Source organism: Labrus mixtus, chromosome 11 (genome assembly GCF_963584025.1).
Source record: "Labrus mixtus chromosome 11, fLabMix1.1, whole genome shotgun sequence".
In the NCBI taxonomy this organism is placed as follows: Eukaryota; Metazoa; Chordata; class Actinopteri; order Labriformes; family Labridae; genus Labrus; species Labrus mixtus.
In genome coordinates, this window is record NC_083622.1 from 2,982,708 (window position 1) to 2,998,724 (window position 16,017).

Sequence of the window (16,017 nt, forward strand, 5' to 3'; positions counted from 1 at the left end):
AAATTAAAGTGACCATGTACTTTGAGTGAGAAAAGGGTGAGGTCCATAGCAGGACTGTATGAGGGACAGGCTTGGTGTTAGGTTGCCTTAAAATGTCCAAGGGAAGAGAAGACAGCAGAAATAAAGTATAAGCAAAAAACAAAAAAAAACAAAAATGTCTTTGTCAAATAAGGCAACCGACCAAAACGGAAAAAAACGACCCACATTCAAGTCCAAACACTATAACTTCCTGTAAAAATCCATCTCTTGATAGAATGATTCATGCAGGTAAAGGTAATGTAAATCGTTTGCATTAATATCAGCCACTCAAGAGAGCATCTCACTGCAGCTCCTTACCTTTGTGTAAATGATGATACACAGTTATTGAGCACTGTGTGTATGTGCTGCCATCTAGTGGGCAAAATGGAACACCAACTTGTCTTCAGGATGTTGGTCCTTGCCTGTATGAAAGACTAAAAGAATTTAAACAACTGGCACTTCTGGTTCTTGACAAACTGAAAATATACACACACACTTACATCCATCAGCTATTTCACCATATCCATTGAAAGACAATTATTTATTTAATGTTGCTCACAGTGAGAATTTGAATGAAAAAAGTGAGAGATGTCAGAGACAGTTGCGACATATTTAAAACACATTTTGTTTATCTATTTGGTTAAAAGTATCAACATCATCATTTGCACTTATTCTAAAGTGTTTCATGACTAACATTTCAATGTGATAAAAAAATACTCAATTAAAATAGCTGTCTTATAAACAGACATTTTTACTCAATGTTGTGTGAACCTTTGGTATGTCCCAGTAGCAATATGTTAAAAAAAAACAGGGGGCTAAGGATGGAGCCCTGGGGAACACCAGAGGGTAGGGGGCTCGCCTAAGAGACTGTGGAAGTTACTTTGGAGATTTAAATCCAAACCAGCCAAAATCTGTTTTTTTTTCTGATTCTCAGGTTTTAGGATTATCTAATATATAGAGTTTGAATTCAAGATTCATCTGCAGTAAGAAAAAATTTGGTTTTCATCTCCAAGCAGAGAAGAGTGTGAGGATCTCATTATGTAATAAAACACTTTAGTTAGCCTGATCAATTAGCCTGCAGTGTGAATTGTGTTTATTTTTGCTACTGGCATAGCATGTAGGCAGTTGTTGTGAGTTTATATAGACTACAAATAGTATAAATAAAGACAAACGTCACCCAATTACATCCAATTTGACTGTTTTTTAATACAAAACACACCTCTGAAGCAGTAGCCCAAATATGACCCTGTTGTTATGCACCATCTCCACTTTATTAAGTCAAGGTAAACACACTCTTGTATAAAGTTCTACTTAGCTATGATAGAACTGTGAAGGTGTGTTTTATTCAATTTGGATCAATGCCCAACGCTAAGAGCAACACACGATTAGATCAGGATTTAAATGAAAGTAAAAGGTTGTGTGTGTGTAGTGTGTGTGTGTGTGTGTGTGTGTGTGTGGTGTGTGTGGTGTGTGTGGTGTGTGTGGTGTGTGTGGTGTGTGTGGTGTGTGTGTGTGTGTGTGTGTGTGTGTGTGTGTGTGTGTGTGTGTGTGTGTGTGTGTGTGTGTGTGTGTGTGTGTGTGTGTGTGTGTGTGTGTGTGTGTGTGTGTGTGTGTGTGTGTGTGTGTGTGTGTGTGTGTGTGTGTGTGTGTGTGTGTGTGTGTGTGTGTGTGTGTGTGTGTGTGTGTGTGTGTGTGTGTGTGTGTGTGTGTGTGTGTGTGTGTGTGTGTGTGTGTGTGTGTGTGTGTGTGTGTGTGTGTGTGTGTGTGTGTGTGTGTGTGTGTGTGTGTGTGTGTGTGTGTGTGTGTGTGTGTGTGTGTGTGTGTGTGTGTGTGTGTGTGTGTGTGTGTGTGTGGTTGGCATGAGTCTAACAGTGTATTGTGAGTTTGAATAGGCCTCAGTGTTAGTTGAGGGATTAGCATGAGAATGGTGTGTGAGTGCTGGAAGGTGTTCTGTCACTCTGCAGCTCGCTCTCTCTCTCTCAGCTTCTCTCCTCTGAACACTCGACTCCTCTCTTCTCCTCTTTCACCTTCATCTTCATCTTTATCCTTCCTCTTCCCGTTCAGGAACAACATGGAGAATAACTACACCTTCCTGTACTTTGCTTATGGCAGTAACCTGCTGAAGGAGCGCCTTCAGCTGAAGAACCCGTCTGCCACGGTTCACTGTGTGGCCCGGCTCAAGGTACAGACTAACATCTGGACCATCAATGTTACGTCCTTTATGACCTGTACTCTCTCATACCGACTCATCTTATTACTCAGGAATATAAACTGGTGTTTGGGAACTATAAAGGCCTGGCAAGTGACCGGTGGCACGGCGGGGTGGCCACCATCGAGAAGAGCCCCGGAGACGAGGTGTGGGGGGTGGTGTGGAGGATGAACATGACAGACCTCGAGTCCCTGGACAGGTAAAGGGGTTTTCTTTTAGGAACTTCTACATGTCTTTCAAAGTTTTTTTTGTGAACCTGAAATCTACCATATGTTTGTGTTTGTGTGCACACACTCAGTCAGGAGAATGTGACATTGGGTGCGTACAGTCCAGTGGAGCTCCCAGTGAAGATTAAAGGACGGGAGCTCAGCTGTCGGACCTACATCATGAACAGCTGTGTGTACGCTCCTCCATCACCTCAGTACCTGCGGGTAAGACATACTCACCGCTTCTCAGTGCTTCAGTGTGTGATGCTTGAGGAGGCTTTTTTTTTTTACAAGCAGCTGTAATGACAAACACAGCAATCTTTTCAGATGTTTGAAAAGCGTGTTGCTATGATGATGGGGTGGCTGTGTCGTCGTCAATTAGTTCCCATTGCATGCAGTCACAGTTGATTTGTCCTTGATGTGGCAAGACCCTTAACCCCAAATTGCTCCTTCTACTACATCAGCGGCGTGTGAATGTGTATGAATGGATTAGTTAATACTGATGGACACTTTACAGAAGAATGTGAATGTGTGCAGGCACAGCAACACACGCAGAGATCCAGAGATTCACAGCTAAGTGCACAGACTCACCCTGAGAGATCAATTCTAAAATAAATGCCAAATAGCCCAGAAGAAGAGCAGACAGTTTGTAAAAAAAAAAAAAAGGTAATTTCAAAGCGCCTTCTACCTGCTTCTCCAAATCCCCCTCCTCCTCTCTGAGCGTAAATTGCACTCAGGTGTGCAGCAGGTTGAGGGAAGAGGGAGAACCAGGAAGAGAGACATCAGGGCTGCATGTAACATCTGTCAAAAGTTTGGATTATAAGGACAAACTGTGCTGGTGAATACATTCCTAGATACTGTGTCTGCACAAGCACACATATAGCCTACATCTCAAGAACACTACAATTCTTACATTCTTAGTCCAGAGTCTTGTGAGAAATGCAAACGTTAACTGATCTTACCATGATAAAGTTTGGTGAGGTTGTAGGACCCAAAAGATGTGGTTGAAGCTCTGACCTTGTTGAATCCGCTCCCTTAAAATATATAAAAATAACATCTCACATTGAGTAAGAAAAACCAAGAACTGTGTTGAAATGCATCTGCTGCAGTTGGAAATTAGGCAAAACGCACATGAAAGAGAGCACCGGTGGGGTAAAGACAAGGCAGTTTTAAATTGAACTAATCTAAATGGATACACATGTGCAACCATAAGCATCATTTGTCTCAAAATGTCATCTCTAAAACAGGAAGAGAAGCTCCATAAATAGTGAAAGAAATAAGAAACTGGATGTGCATGGAGAGATGGGAGGAGGGAGGAAAGGTGGAGCAGAGGAGAATCCCCTACAAAAGTCAGCTTGGGTTTCTTGGACATGCACAGTTTCCCGGTAAAAATCATGTATGCAGAGGAAAGATAAACGCAAATCAGCCACACTTACCTCACCTTAAAGGTCTGTTCAGACCAAACTTGAAAAATAATTTTAAAGCCAGTGTAGCTTTGCATATAGATATGAATTTGTGCTGCGCAAATTACATGTAGAAAAGACACCGATCGGTGTGCTTTGCATGTTTTGCAGTTCATATTTTATCACTCCAGTTTAAAATTTGCTCGTGAAGCCAATCAGTAAAATTCTCCTGAATTTCTTAGCTGCATGAAACCATCCAAAGTTCAATAAAGAATCATTTAAAAGATGTTATCCTTTCCTGCTTTGCACAAATCATGAATCACATTTTTGACCAATCTGCATTGTCCTGCTAATATTTTTTAACCATGTTACCTCAATATCTCCCTCTGTGGATCATTTAAGTATTATTATATAATTATCTTTTTAGATTTATATGACCTTTAAAGGCCCTCTCTCACGCTGTGTGATGTCCAACATGTTGTTTTAATGAGCTTGTTCTGAATCAGGAAAACAAGAGAATCACTCCAACTGTCATTCTCTGTGTGAAGCATCTGGAAATACACTCCGTCTGTCACACCCCCATCACCTGACTCTGTTTTCTGCAGGTCACAACAGTGTGGAGGACACGCCCCCTCTGTCATGTTTTACACATCTGAACACCAGATTGTTCTTGTGCACATATTCCAAACATGCCTGAAAGAAAAACAGAGCGGCGTTGTGGTCGGAGCTCTGAGCTCTATAGTGGGCAGTGGTCCAGCACATTGTTTTCACACACACTCTGACACGGGGTCCAGGAAAGACCACATTTGTCCTCTCTGCTCAGCGCTCCATCCTGTACAATCTTTTCCCTCCTGTCCAGGTCACACTACCGTACGGTCTGAATGTGATGTGGAAAGATCCTTTTAGTTTCTGACAGAAGACTACAGCTGGTGCTCAAAGGCTGCTGATGCACAGCTGGTCTGATCAAACCGTATGGAAGTTTAATTCACAGTTTATTGATATTCAAGCCAATATAGTAAACGTTTGAGATGAACTGTACTAGAATGAGTCGACAAAGGTCAACAAAACGCTGCTTGATTCAACAAATAACTTAACTGAAGACATTTCAACACAGACATTTTTTTTCTCTACTAAACTCAGCGTTGACCAGCGTCAGCTCAGCTGTGATGTAACTGCTTCATGTGCTGCAGTCACTGCTGAGATGTTTGTAAACCATGGAGTCAACGCGCCCTCTGCTGGAAAAAAAACATTATGACACCTCTTCTACCACCACAAGCATTGTTATCTTCAATGTCAGTTATACCAGACATATTATGGATGGATGGATAGATGGAGGATGAATGGATGAAAAGGGGTAGGGGGTTGTGTTAGCATGGTAGGGGGAGTGGAAGGTATGTGTGTACATGTATATGTGTGTGTATGTGCGTGTGTAGGGTTTGTATCTGTAAATTCATGCCGGCAACCCTTGAAACTTTGTATAACTGTCATCCAAATGTAATATAGATTAGCTCTTTCAGTAAGCATGCTTTCCATATATTTTTATTGTATTATGTATTTTATTGAACGCTGTTTCAGGGACAGGCATTAGAAATTAGCATTAGCTTAAAATGCTGTGTTGCATTTTAAGCTAGTGCATTGGAAAATTGTTGTTCAGTTCTTCATTTGTACTGCATCTGTCCCTGCCAAATGAACCACAGACAAAAACGGAAGGATGGCTGGATGAACGACAGATGATTGGATGGATTGCTGGTTGGAAGATGGACAGATTCATGGATTGATTGACATATTGATTGATGGATTGACTGATTAATGGATGAATGGATACACAGTTGATCGATGGTTAATGGAAGGATGGATGGACGAACGGACAAACAATCAAACAAATGGGTGGGTGGATCGATAAATGGATCACCTTCTGTTTTATTCGATTTTGTTTCATTTGGGGTAAAATCCTGAATCAACTGCTGCAAACACGTTTGGATTGAGTTCATTCCAATCTTCTACAGAAACTTTAACATAATGAGGCCAAAAACCTGCAGGACTTTCATTCTGTGAGAAGCTTTTGTGACTCAGGAGCCACCCCTGACTTTTTCAGAGTAACCAGAAAACGAACCTTCATTGTGCATGTTGTTGTGGATTTTTCTGCTGGTAATGAAAGATCTCAAGTCAAAGTCTTTTGTCTCTGTGTATTTTATTGCATATAATAAAAAGTTATTTTGCAAAAGGGGTAATCAGCTGCAAAAGTAACATCAGTCACAAGTGCATCAAAGAGTCCCGGGGCAGTCCCGATTGCAGAGCATATTTATACTTTCACAGGGTGTAGGTATTTTGCATATACACGAGTGATACATCGTCATTGGTTTCAGCTTGCCCTAGTGACTACGCCTTCTGCTAGTTTGCCTGGTGATTTATCTGTGCAAGCTTCTTTCTATAAGGTACCTGGTACGGAGGAACACCAACAGAAACTCCTTTGTCAGGAGGGCACTGATCTAGGGTCATGCTGTACCCAGATCCTGAGGAGTGTTCCAGTTGGAGATACAGACCGAGGCCATACAGAGAAACAGTTTCTAATTGCTAAATGACGCACGAACATCCTAATCTTTTAAGGTCAGACGAAGGCAACAGACAGATAGTATTTTTCCACGACAATGTTTGTACCATCCACTGGACTTTCACACAGATGTCTGGATTAACCTTCCTACTACCTCCAGCTATACTTAAAGCTGGCCGGTGCCCAATGTGGTGATCGATTGCCTGTGTTCAGTCCCAGGACTTCTCTGCTGGACACCAACAACCAGCGTCCTGTTTCAGCTGTGGATTCTACTGTTTCAAATTGACGATTTCTGATGCACTCTCAGGACTTTGGGATGATCATTACACTGACTGGCCCTCAACTGTTTCTTGTTTTAAACTATAGGCCAATAAACAGCACATACTTAAAAGGCTGAGTTTCATATTAAAACAATAACTAGAGCAGAGAAATTAAGATTTCTGGCTGCTTTATTGAAGTTAAAGGGTGAAGAATAACTCTGGTTTTTGAACCCTCTGCAGGTGATAGTGATGGGCGCAGAGCAGAACGGCCTGCCCAAGGACTACCAGGAGAAGCTGAGAGCCATCAAGACCAACATGTATGAAGGTCCTCTGCCCATGATGAATGAACTGGATCGAATCAGGAGAGCCAAAGAGAAGGACCTCCAAGGCTGTGATGATGGCCGGGTCCAGGTCCACTTTCTCCTGTAGAAAAAGTCCTTAAAGCGCTGTGAGGAACCTTAAACTGTAGATTATGACGGAATCAGGAAGTAGTAATTTCTCACCACATTATTTAAAATATTTTAACCCTTAGTGTCTTTAGGCCCTGACAGAAATTAATAACTTATGTTCTCTGAAAAAGAAACAGAGAAAATCTGCCATCTGTAGCAGTTGTAATGTAGTTGTCATGTAAAAACTTCGACCAATGTCTGCCAAGAGGTACCAATCTGATGAACCAATCACAGCCTTCCTGTCTCCCTGCTCGTTCTCTACCCCTTGCGTGAACTAGCCCACACAAGAGTAGAGTTTATACTGCGAGTTTACTTACCCCTGAATGAGACGACGGTGTTTCTACACAATGCAAGCGATGAGCTGAGGTCCCCTTCTGGTGCGACGGCGCTCGTGCATGTTAGTGAGGGGCCGTGGCTTTTGAGGGAGCACAGAGGGGAGGGGGTGTAGACGGAGCACTGAGGGGATGCTACTTTCAAAATCATGCTAGTTTTTTCGAAAATTTCCCAACCCTGCTTTTAAATGAAAGTAGACTATTTACCCAAACATCACATAACTTAAGCTAAGGTATACGTTCAGAAGGGTATATATATATATATATATATATATATCATAATTGTTGGTCATAATTGTTTCCTGAATAGAGGAGTTATTAAGTAAAGGATTACTTTAATGTGGCACAAAATCAGAGGCTATGTCGTTTTGGATGAATCACTGAAGACACAAATATGATCAGGTTATGCTCACCGAAGTGTAATATTTGTGATTCTATCGAACATCTTCAACAAAACTGTCATTTTTAAAGATACACATTAAAGTTATGAATGTCAACACAAACACATCTTCTGTTCCTTTTTGTTTGACCCAAAAACAGCCTGACAGACCCAAAAATAGCTGCTTAGCTCTGAAACGATGGCTGCTGTCAGTTTTTTCTTCTTTTTGAAATTATTGACATTGTTTCCTGTAAGCTTCCTTACTGTCTGAAGACGTTAACTATTATGTTGGGTGATTGGTGAGAATACTCGAGGCCTATGCTGGTCCTCCAAACCTTCTTCAGGTCATAGGGAGCATGTTCACAGGCACAGGCACAAGGGTTGTGTCCCCAGATGGCATTAACGAGGAGTTTGACATCTATGCATGGGTGTTGCAATGGGACACCCTTGCCCCCTTCCTCTTCATTGTAGTCCTGGACTTTGCACTCAGGCAAGCCATCAGTGGACGGGAGCAGGAGCTCAGCCTAACTATGAAACCAAGGCAGTCCAGAAGATTCCCTGCAGTAGGGACCCCTATCAGACCTGGACTTTGCAGACAGCACCAGCCTGCTATCTGACCCATGTCGGGCAAACGCGGGAACTTCTGTCGAGAGTGGAGACAGAATGCGCCAAAGTTGGTCTCAGCTGAAGCAGGTCAATGACTCAAATACCTTGGGTCATGGAGTCCAACCTCCCATGACATACAAAGGTCAGGTTCTTTACTGCAACTGTGGAGTCGGTTATCTTGTATGGATGTGACTGCTGGACCCTGAGGCCCACACTGAAGTCCCAGGATGGATGCCACACTAGAATATAGTGCTGAACATCAAGCAGGCAGCATTTCACCATTAATGAGATATATGGGGGGGGGGGGGCGCTGCCAATGCTGAGTAAGAAAGAAGCAACTGGGAGGGTGAGGCTGGAAGGTCATAGAGACCCATGGAGCTCCCAGCCAGTAAACTGGTGCTGTGAGTGAATGCAATCTACGGTCATGCACCGGTCACTCAACCTCCCTAGCGGGGGAATTCACTCACTTGGACTTCATGAAGAAAAAGAAAAAGATATCTGCACATGTGAGTATTCTAACTTTCTGGAATCTGTTTAGTTGTTGTTGTTTAAATCGATAAAATACCTTCCACAGTCCCACATCATGTTTGGATGTTTGATGGCCCCAGCTGTCCCTCTCTTCAGGGTGTCCCAGAGGCCATGACCCGTCATGGTTTATGGAAACAGGACACAGTTTTAGCGTCATTCAGAGTTTTTAAATTCCATGTCTGGTCACTTAACTCTCCCCCTCCCTCTACAGTCACTCTCTCTCTCCAACTCACACAATGTGTTTGTCAGGCCTCTTCACCACACAGGTGCAGCCTCACAGACAGAGGCAAGTATCTAGGGCAGTAAACGTGTCCTTTCTGTGGGGAACCAGGCAAAACAGACTCTTCTGTGCTGTGCAGCTGCAGCCTGAATCCACAGCATCACAAGATCTCCAGCAGAGCGGAGCACAGGCCCAAACACTGGAGCCTCCATCAGGATCCTGCCTCACAGACCTACAGGGCAGGATTGAAATGTCCAATCTGCTGTTTGATTCAGATTATTTCTACATCAGCCACCAGAGCCAGATAAACTGACAGGCTGAAATAACAATGCTTCATTTCCATGTTGGAAATCCTGTCTCAGCCTAACTTTCAGTCGACCTAACGACAGGCTGAGAGCTGGAGCTGAGGCGGGTTTTAAACCTCTTGACGAACCCTTACATCACGCCCACCTGTCAATACCTAACTATGGATGACTCGTATCGGTCATGAAATTAAAACGGAGCTGTTTAAAGGGGTTAGGGATTTTTGGATTTTTTTGATCCAGCAGATGGCGCCCTTGAGCACCAGCATGAAACCAAAACAACTCGCGGTGCATTGTTGTGTTAGCATGCTAATGCTAGCGATCTTTATTATGCTCGTATCTTCACACTGCATGTAAATTTACCTGAAATGAGCGTGATCTAGAAACACAGTTAAGCAGTGAGTACAGTATGTTATTCTTCTTTTCTCTAGTCCCTCAATTAAACAACTTTTATACACGAGGGGAGGAGTCAGCCGGCCGTCCCGGCGATGTAAACAAACTGAAGAAATAGACTATTTTTTTTTGTACCAGGCTGTAAACATTTTTATTTATGTAAAAACAGCTTTTTCTTTTGCTATTGTGTGTATGTGACTTCATGTGTTCCTGGTGCCAGCCTCTAGTGGACACTTGACGAACTGCAGGATTTTGCACTTCTGAATTTTTCATTTTTGTGTTTTGTTGCCTACTTCTCCTTCTTCATTTGCTGTTTAATAGCGGTAAGCAAACAGTTGCCAGCATTACTGCCACCTGGATGGGGGTGTGATTGCCTATGCACCAAATCTTGATGCCTGAACCGTAATTGTTCAGTACCAATGCAAATACCTTTACAGGCCTACTGGTTAGTAATCCAATTTACAACACAAAATATATGTTTTTAACTCAGTTCAAACTTTGAACACCCATCTATGCAGTTCTACATTTACAGACATGTTGGAGTCTTCTTGGAAATGTTTCTGTTTAAATTGTTCCCTTCCTATTCACTGTAATAATTTGACCGTTTTTAACAGTCATGATGTGTTTGTCCTAACTGGAATCAAACAGCAGGAGCACCAAGAGTCCGTCAGGAGAGATTAAGGAAACTCAGACTAATTATATTCTCTCAGGGTGAGTTCTTTAAGTGCTCATTCAGCTGAAGAGACTGGGTTTACAGTGCAGCCTTTAACTTATGAACCATAATGAGCAGAGTTTTTTTTGTTGTTGTTACAGTGCAGAACTCACTCATATTGAGCGTGTTCATTCAAGTCTGTCCATCAGTAAATGAAAAAAAAAACAACATCCCGTCTGCTGAGTCGGTGGCCCCAAACCGGCCCTGACAAACACGGTCTGTGGTATGTGGGGACTCAACAACAGTAAAGTGGGACACAGCGAGACACCACACGTGGGACGTTACAAAACCAGCTCCATCTGAGAGTCGCGGTGACCCGCCAAGGCTGAACGTCTCCGTTTATCTGGAACAGTTTCTTTAGCTGGGAGAAGATTCAATGAAAACAGTTCACACGGAGGTCTGTGGATCATACACACTAACATGTTTCCACAAACAGGAATACCACTTTTCAAATGAATGTAAGAGTCAACATTTCATTGTTATTGAAGCGTTAAAGGAAGGATGTGCAATCTGCCATCAGACTGTACAACAGCAGTGGGTCCTAAAGTCTGTCCTCTTCTAATCACTGACAGACATCTTGCTTATAATAGTTGTAAATATGTAGTACCTTTATCTTTATTTTGATTTTTTTTTTTTTAACGGGTAATTAACCCATTGAGATCAAGATCAGCAGCACACGTCATAATAAATATCACATGATTAATAAAAAGTTCACAAACAATAAGTTAAAGGCTTTATATGTGATTTTTTGATCCAGCAGATGTCGCCCTTGAGCACCAGCATGAAACCAAAACAACTAGCGGTGCATTGTTGTGTTAGCATGCTAATGCTAGCGATCTTTATTATGCTCGTATCTTCACACTGCATGTAAATTTACCTGAAATGAGCGTGATCTAGAAACACAGTTAAGCAGTGAGTACAGTATGTTATTCTTCTTTTCTCTAGTCCCTCAATTAAACAACTTTTATACACGAGGGGAGGAGTCAGCCGGCCGTCCCGACAATGTAAACAAAGTGAAGATAGGACTCTGAAAACTCTGAAAACATCACAGACAGTGGGACTCGGGTGTTACACCCATTGTAGACAGTCATGACTCACAGAGTTATTTTCAGAGGATATACTTGATTTATATTATATTTAAGTGTGAAAAATCACATATAAAGACTTTAAGAGAAAACAAAAATTAAAATGTGCAAATTGGTTTGCAGATAAAGTGCTGAGTCGTGATCACAGATTACAATTCAGAAACACATCAGGCACTGTCCAATGCCGAGCCAAAGGCTTCAAGCGAAATGAGATCTGCCATTTTCAAGTCATTTTGGAGAAAGTTCCCTGCAGAGGGAAGCAGCAAAACTAAACGTTCAAAGTGGCTCCTGGTTCTTCAAACCTTCAAAGAACCAGAAGCCTCTATGCCTTGCATTCCTGTGATGTTTTTTTCAACTGTCTGTTCCTCGTGCCCGTCTGATTACTTAGAATCATTTACGTTAAGCTGTCTGTTTTGGATTGTTATGTAAGCAGAGCGAGAAACAATGCAGCGTGTGCACAGCTTGAAAGAAGTCTCCTGCTGGTTTTACATTACTAAAGCACACAACTGAAACTGACACAGCACGGTGTGCATTCAACTCTGTCATTTAACTGGACCGTGCACATGCTTTAGTCTGTGTTTTAACTGATGAAGAGTCTGTTTGAATATTTTAAATAGTGAATCATCAGCTGGTGTGAATGAGGGAATGCATGCAGTAATTATTAAACACTACACCCAATACTTTTTTTTTTATCCATTTTTAGTCTCATTCATCGGTGAAAAACTCCATCTTAATTTTCTTCTCCACTGAGATAGTCTCTGATCTGATTTTTCATACTATATTTTTGAGTAAAAAAAATGCATATAGCTTTAATCTGTGTTCCAAACCCTTCACAAGTGAATGCTGTTTTCTTTTTAAAACTCACCATGTACCAATGTCCCTTTGGTAATCTAATGCAAAATTCTTTTGTTATAGAAAAGTTAAGAAAAAGAAGATACGCCTGTGCACTTGCTTAATACAATAAAAAACTTTATTTAAACGTACAATATGTCAAATTTTATGACAATGTTTACATTAAAATATCTAAATTTATAAAAAAAGGATGTAATATTTTATTGTTGAGTACTTACATTACCTCAAATATTTCCAACAGTTATCAAAACCAGAGAAATCTGTAATTTTACAATTGCAACGGGACGTGTTGTCATGGTGAACGGCCATGACAGACAGAATGTTTATCGTTGCTGTGGAAACACCAGATGCTACGTCAAAGACAGCTACATAAGGAAGCGGGGAATTGCAGAGAGAACTCCCATGATTGACCGCTAGCCTCGACGTCATCTTTTGTTTTTGTTGTATTGATTGAGAGTCCATATTGTATCTTTAATAACAACGTTTCAACCAGAGGTTTCCTTCAGGCCGATCACTTTTTTCAAATTTAGATTTGTACACCAGTATGATGGCAGCTGTGGTCAAACTTTCAAAATGTTCCAGGCTTTGTACCGTCATGAAAATCCTGGTAAAGTTATGGAATATGAAATTAAAATTAGTAAATTGGAACAAAAACAATTAGATCAAAAACAAAAAAATGCAAATCAATCAAATGTCAAGCACGTTATCAAAGATAGATCTGTTTGTAATCATGTTTTTTTATGTTTTCCTCCCATAGTTTTCACAGCTAAACATCTGATTGCTCTTTTTTTAGTGGGCCAGATCTTTTTTTTGTGTTGGTATAGCAACTACAAGTTGCTGCCTGGCACCTCCGCTGGCTGACTGTGCAGGATCTAAACCAACCATGTCCAATCAAACACACAGGAAGCAGGAAAAGCGGTGAACAGGGTCAAATGAAGTTTAACTCGTGCACAAAACTTAGAAATAGAAAGGAAATCTTTAACACTTAAAAACTAACCGACGTCTTTAAAGGAAGCAACAATATCATCTGCCTTATTTCAAAAGCTGTTTTCACACATGCTCTCCTGAAAATGTCTCACAGCCTGTCCCTTAAGTTTTGAGTTTCTTTTTCCACACTTGTCCCTTACAGCATGAAGTTTACAGAACTACTCATAAAGATGAACACTTTGGCATAAATCTCCGTGCTTATTACTAACCATCACGACAGATTGGGGGTTTGAGAAGATTTATTTGATGTTGAAGGCGGGAGAGACTGGTGCTAAAGAGTCTGAAAGTCACGTACTATACCTTTAAGACTTAAAGTTAAGTAATTTACGTCGTCTCTTTGAGTGACAGGTGATGAGCCGCTAACTGTCTGCTCGGTGTCACCTCAGCTTTAGTCACTGACCTTAACCTCTGGGCCGCCTTTTGGAGATCTTCTATTTCAATCAGGAGAGACAAGTGAATTAAGAAAATTATTTATTACAATGAATAACAATGAAATGTGGCTTAACAGAAATACTTTGGAGCTCGGACTCTATGGGGAGGTTGATGTGTTTGGAGAATGTTTCTGAGCGTGGACAGAATAAATCCCCCCCCCATGGAGTCCAGACCCTGGTGGTGGTGAAGCTGATAAATGATTAGACCGGATGGGTGAAGAATTGATGGATGATGATTCTGCGAAGACTGGCGGTGTTGGGGAGGTGGAGGGGCGCAAAACATCAGCATGAAGAAACTAAGGGAGAGAAAGAATCATATTTAAAAGGGGAGCAGAACGATAATAAGCTGAAAATAAGGGAGGGACGCTAGATGTGTACCGCTGAGGAGACAGCTGATTATCCAATGACAGCTCAAAAAATGACGGCGAAAACATGAGTTAGCGTGCAAAAAGGGAAGAATGAGAAAGAAGGTTATATACATATGTTATTATAGTTTTCCTGACTGAACTTACGCTAGAGCTTCATGTAAATATCAGACAAATAATCTGTTTTGCTATGCAGTTTATTGACAGTCCAAGTCTGAACTCAAGCTTTACACTCAAATTCAAATTCTAGCGTTTTAAAAAATTTATATTTTATTTGCAACTGCCTCTGCATGGGAGTCAGGATTGTTGTTTCCTGCCATGGCAGCTACCTGGTTATTGCCTTTTACCCTCTGATAGGTCAGATATTGTCCTGTCAGAATTGATGAGGAAACTGTGCTGGATCTGCTCACCTGCAGGTCACACCCCAGCTGACCATGACTTCATGTCATCGCTAATGATATATTTAGTGCTCCACGCAGACAGCGATCCACTCTGATCGCACGGTCTCGCTGTAAACAAACAGGGTCACTGCGGCTCACGAGGCAGATGGTCCATAAATCTCAGTGTAGTAGTGTCCTCCTCCTGACACAGTAACCCTGAACACACACTTTGTCCACCAACTAGAACCTGGTGTTGGTGGGGCGGGGTCAAAGTTGGTTCAACTGACAGAGCCGTCCTGAACTGGAGCTGGCAAGGGGACCAACATCTTTACATCACTCTATATGTTAGGTTGCGTCTCCATTTACCCAGCAGCACAGAGGCTGAGCTCATCTGCAACAGCTCCACTGAAAACAGTGTGTATATATCATCTCCTTCAGTTTACATCCTCCCCACCCTCCATCGCTGTTCCGACCGAGTGCAGCCGTTTCCGCGACTTATCTCCATTCAGATATGCAGCCAATAGAAGTATTTTATACCCAAAAAAAAGAGTATTTTCTTCAGTTTTTGAAAGTTTGTTGGTCCTCTTAAAGTTGTACTCTTGCAACGAAACTCCACCTTTGTAACTCCACATACAGCGTCCCTGAGTAAGTGGTTTGTCTTTCCCTGCAAATGGTGGCAAAGGGAGGAGCTTAGGTAAAAAAAAAAAAAAATGTATGAAACATTTTAGAGTCTCTGAGAGAAACTTAAACAAACTGAAGGAGGCGCCATCTCGTCAGTGTGAACACATTGCTGAGAACAACAAACCCAGAGGAAGTTAGACTTCAGTCTGTTTTTAGAAAGTCATTACTCAATTATATAATAATATACATACGATATTAATGTTAAAAAATGTCACATGATATTCCTCAAATACAATTTAAACAGCAGAATCCTATAAAAATTCAACCTGTACAATTGTCATAAATAGATAAATTAGCTGTAGAGACCAAAACTGTTTTTGTACCCTGCTTTAAAGAAGTTAATTTCTGATGTAAAATGGGACATTTTAAAATGGGGCTCTATAGGGATTGACTCACTCTTGGACACAGCCTCAAGTGGACACTCAAGGAACTGCATTTTTTTTGGGCACTTTAGTGTTAGCTTCATTTTTGAGCCCTTGGTGTTGCAGCCTGTAAAAAAAAAAAATTGACAAAATAAATACGGTAAAGGTTAAAGAAGGAAGTAATGAATAGTTGGAATATGATTCAGACATTTTAGTGCATGAAATATGCCTTAAAGCCTTTGTAAAAATGTATCCAGAATATTCAGATATCAATTTCTTATTGAAATGCAGATTAGGAAAATAGAA

General features: G+C 41.3%; 1 protein-coding gene and 1 long non-coding RNA gene across 2 annotated transcripts in view; both read left to right on the top strand.

Moving 5' to 3' along the window:
* The window catches only part of LOC132983361 (uncharacterized), a 72,594-nt gene extending 64,663 nt beyond the window's left edge, over positions 1–7,931 (top strand). Inside the window, exon 2 of the long non-coding RNA XR_009674834.1 lies at positions 7,189–7,931. This is a non-coding gene — a long non-coding RNA (uncharacterized LOC132983361). The remainder of the gene's footprint in view (positions 1–7,188) is intronic.
* Positions 1,928–7,931, top strand: ggctb (gamma-glutamylcyclotransferase b). Its single transcript, XM_061049608.1, has 4 exons — positions 1,928–2,200; positions 2,281–2,426; positions 2,526–2,658; positions 6,888–7,931. Exons 1-4 carry the CDS (start codon positions 1,937–1,939, stop codon positions 7,074–7,076), a joined length of 732 nt encoding a protein of 243 aa, XP_060905591.1. The 5' UTR covers positions 1,928–1,936; the 3' UTR covers positions 7,077–7,931.
* Positions 7,932–16,017: the final 8,086 nt, after the last annotated feature.

Excerpts from the sequence above, each read along its gene's own strand:
- ggctb (XM_061049608.1), top strand. The coding sequence starts at position 1,937 with ATGAGAATGGTGTGTGAGTGCTGGAAGGTGTTCTGTCACTCTGCAGCT. Across the intron at positions 2,427-2,525 it reads GACCTCGAGTCCCTGGACAG|TCAGGAGAATGTGACATTGG; the intron begins GTAAAGGGGTTT and ends GCACACACTCAG. Across the intron at positions 2,659-6,887 it reads CATCACCTCAGTACCTGCGG|GTGATAGTGATGGGCGCAGA; the intron begins GTAAGACATACT and ends AACCCTCTGCAG.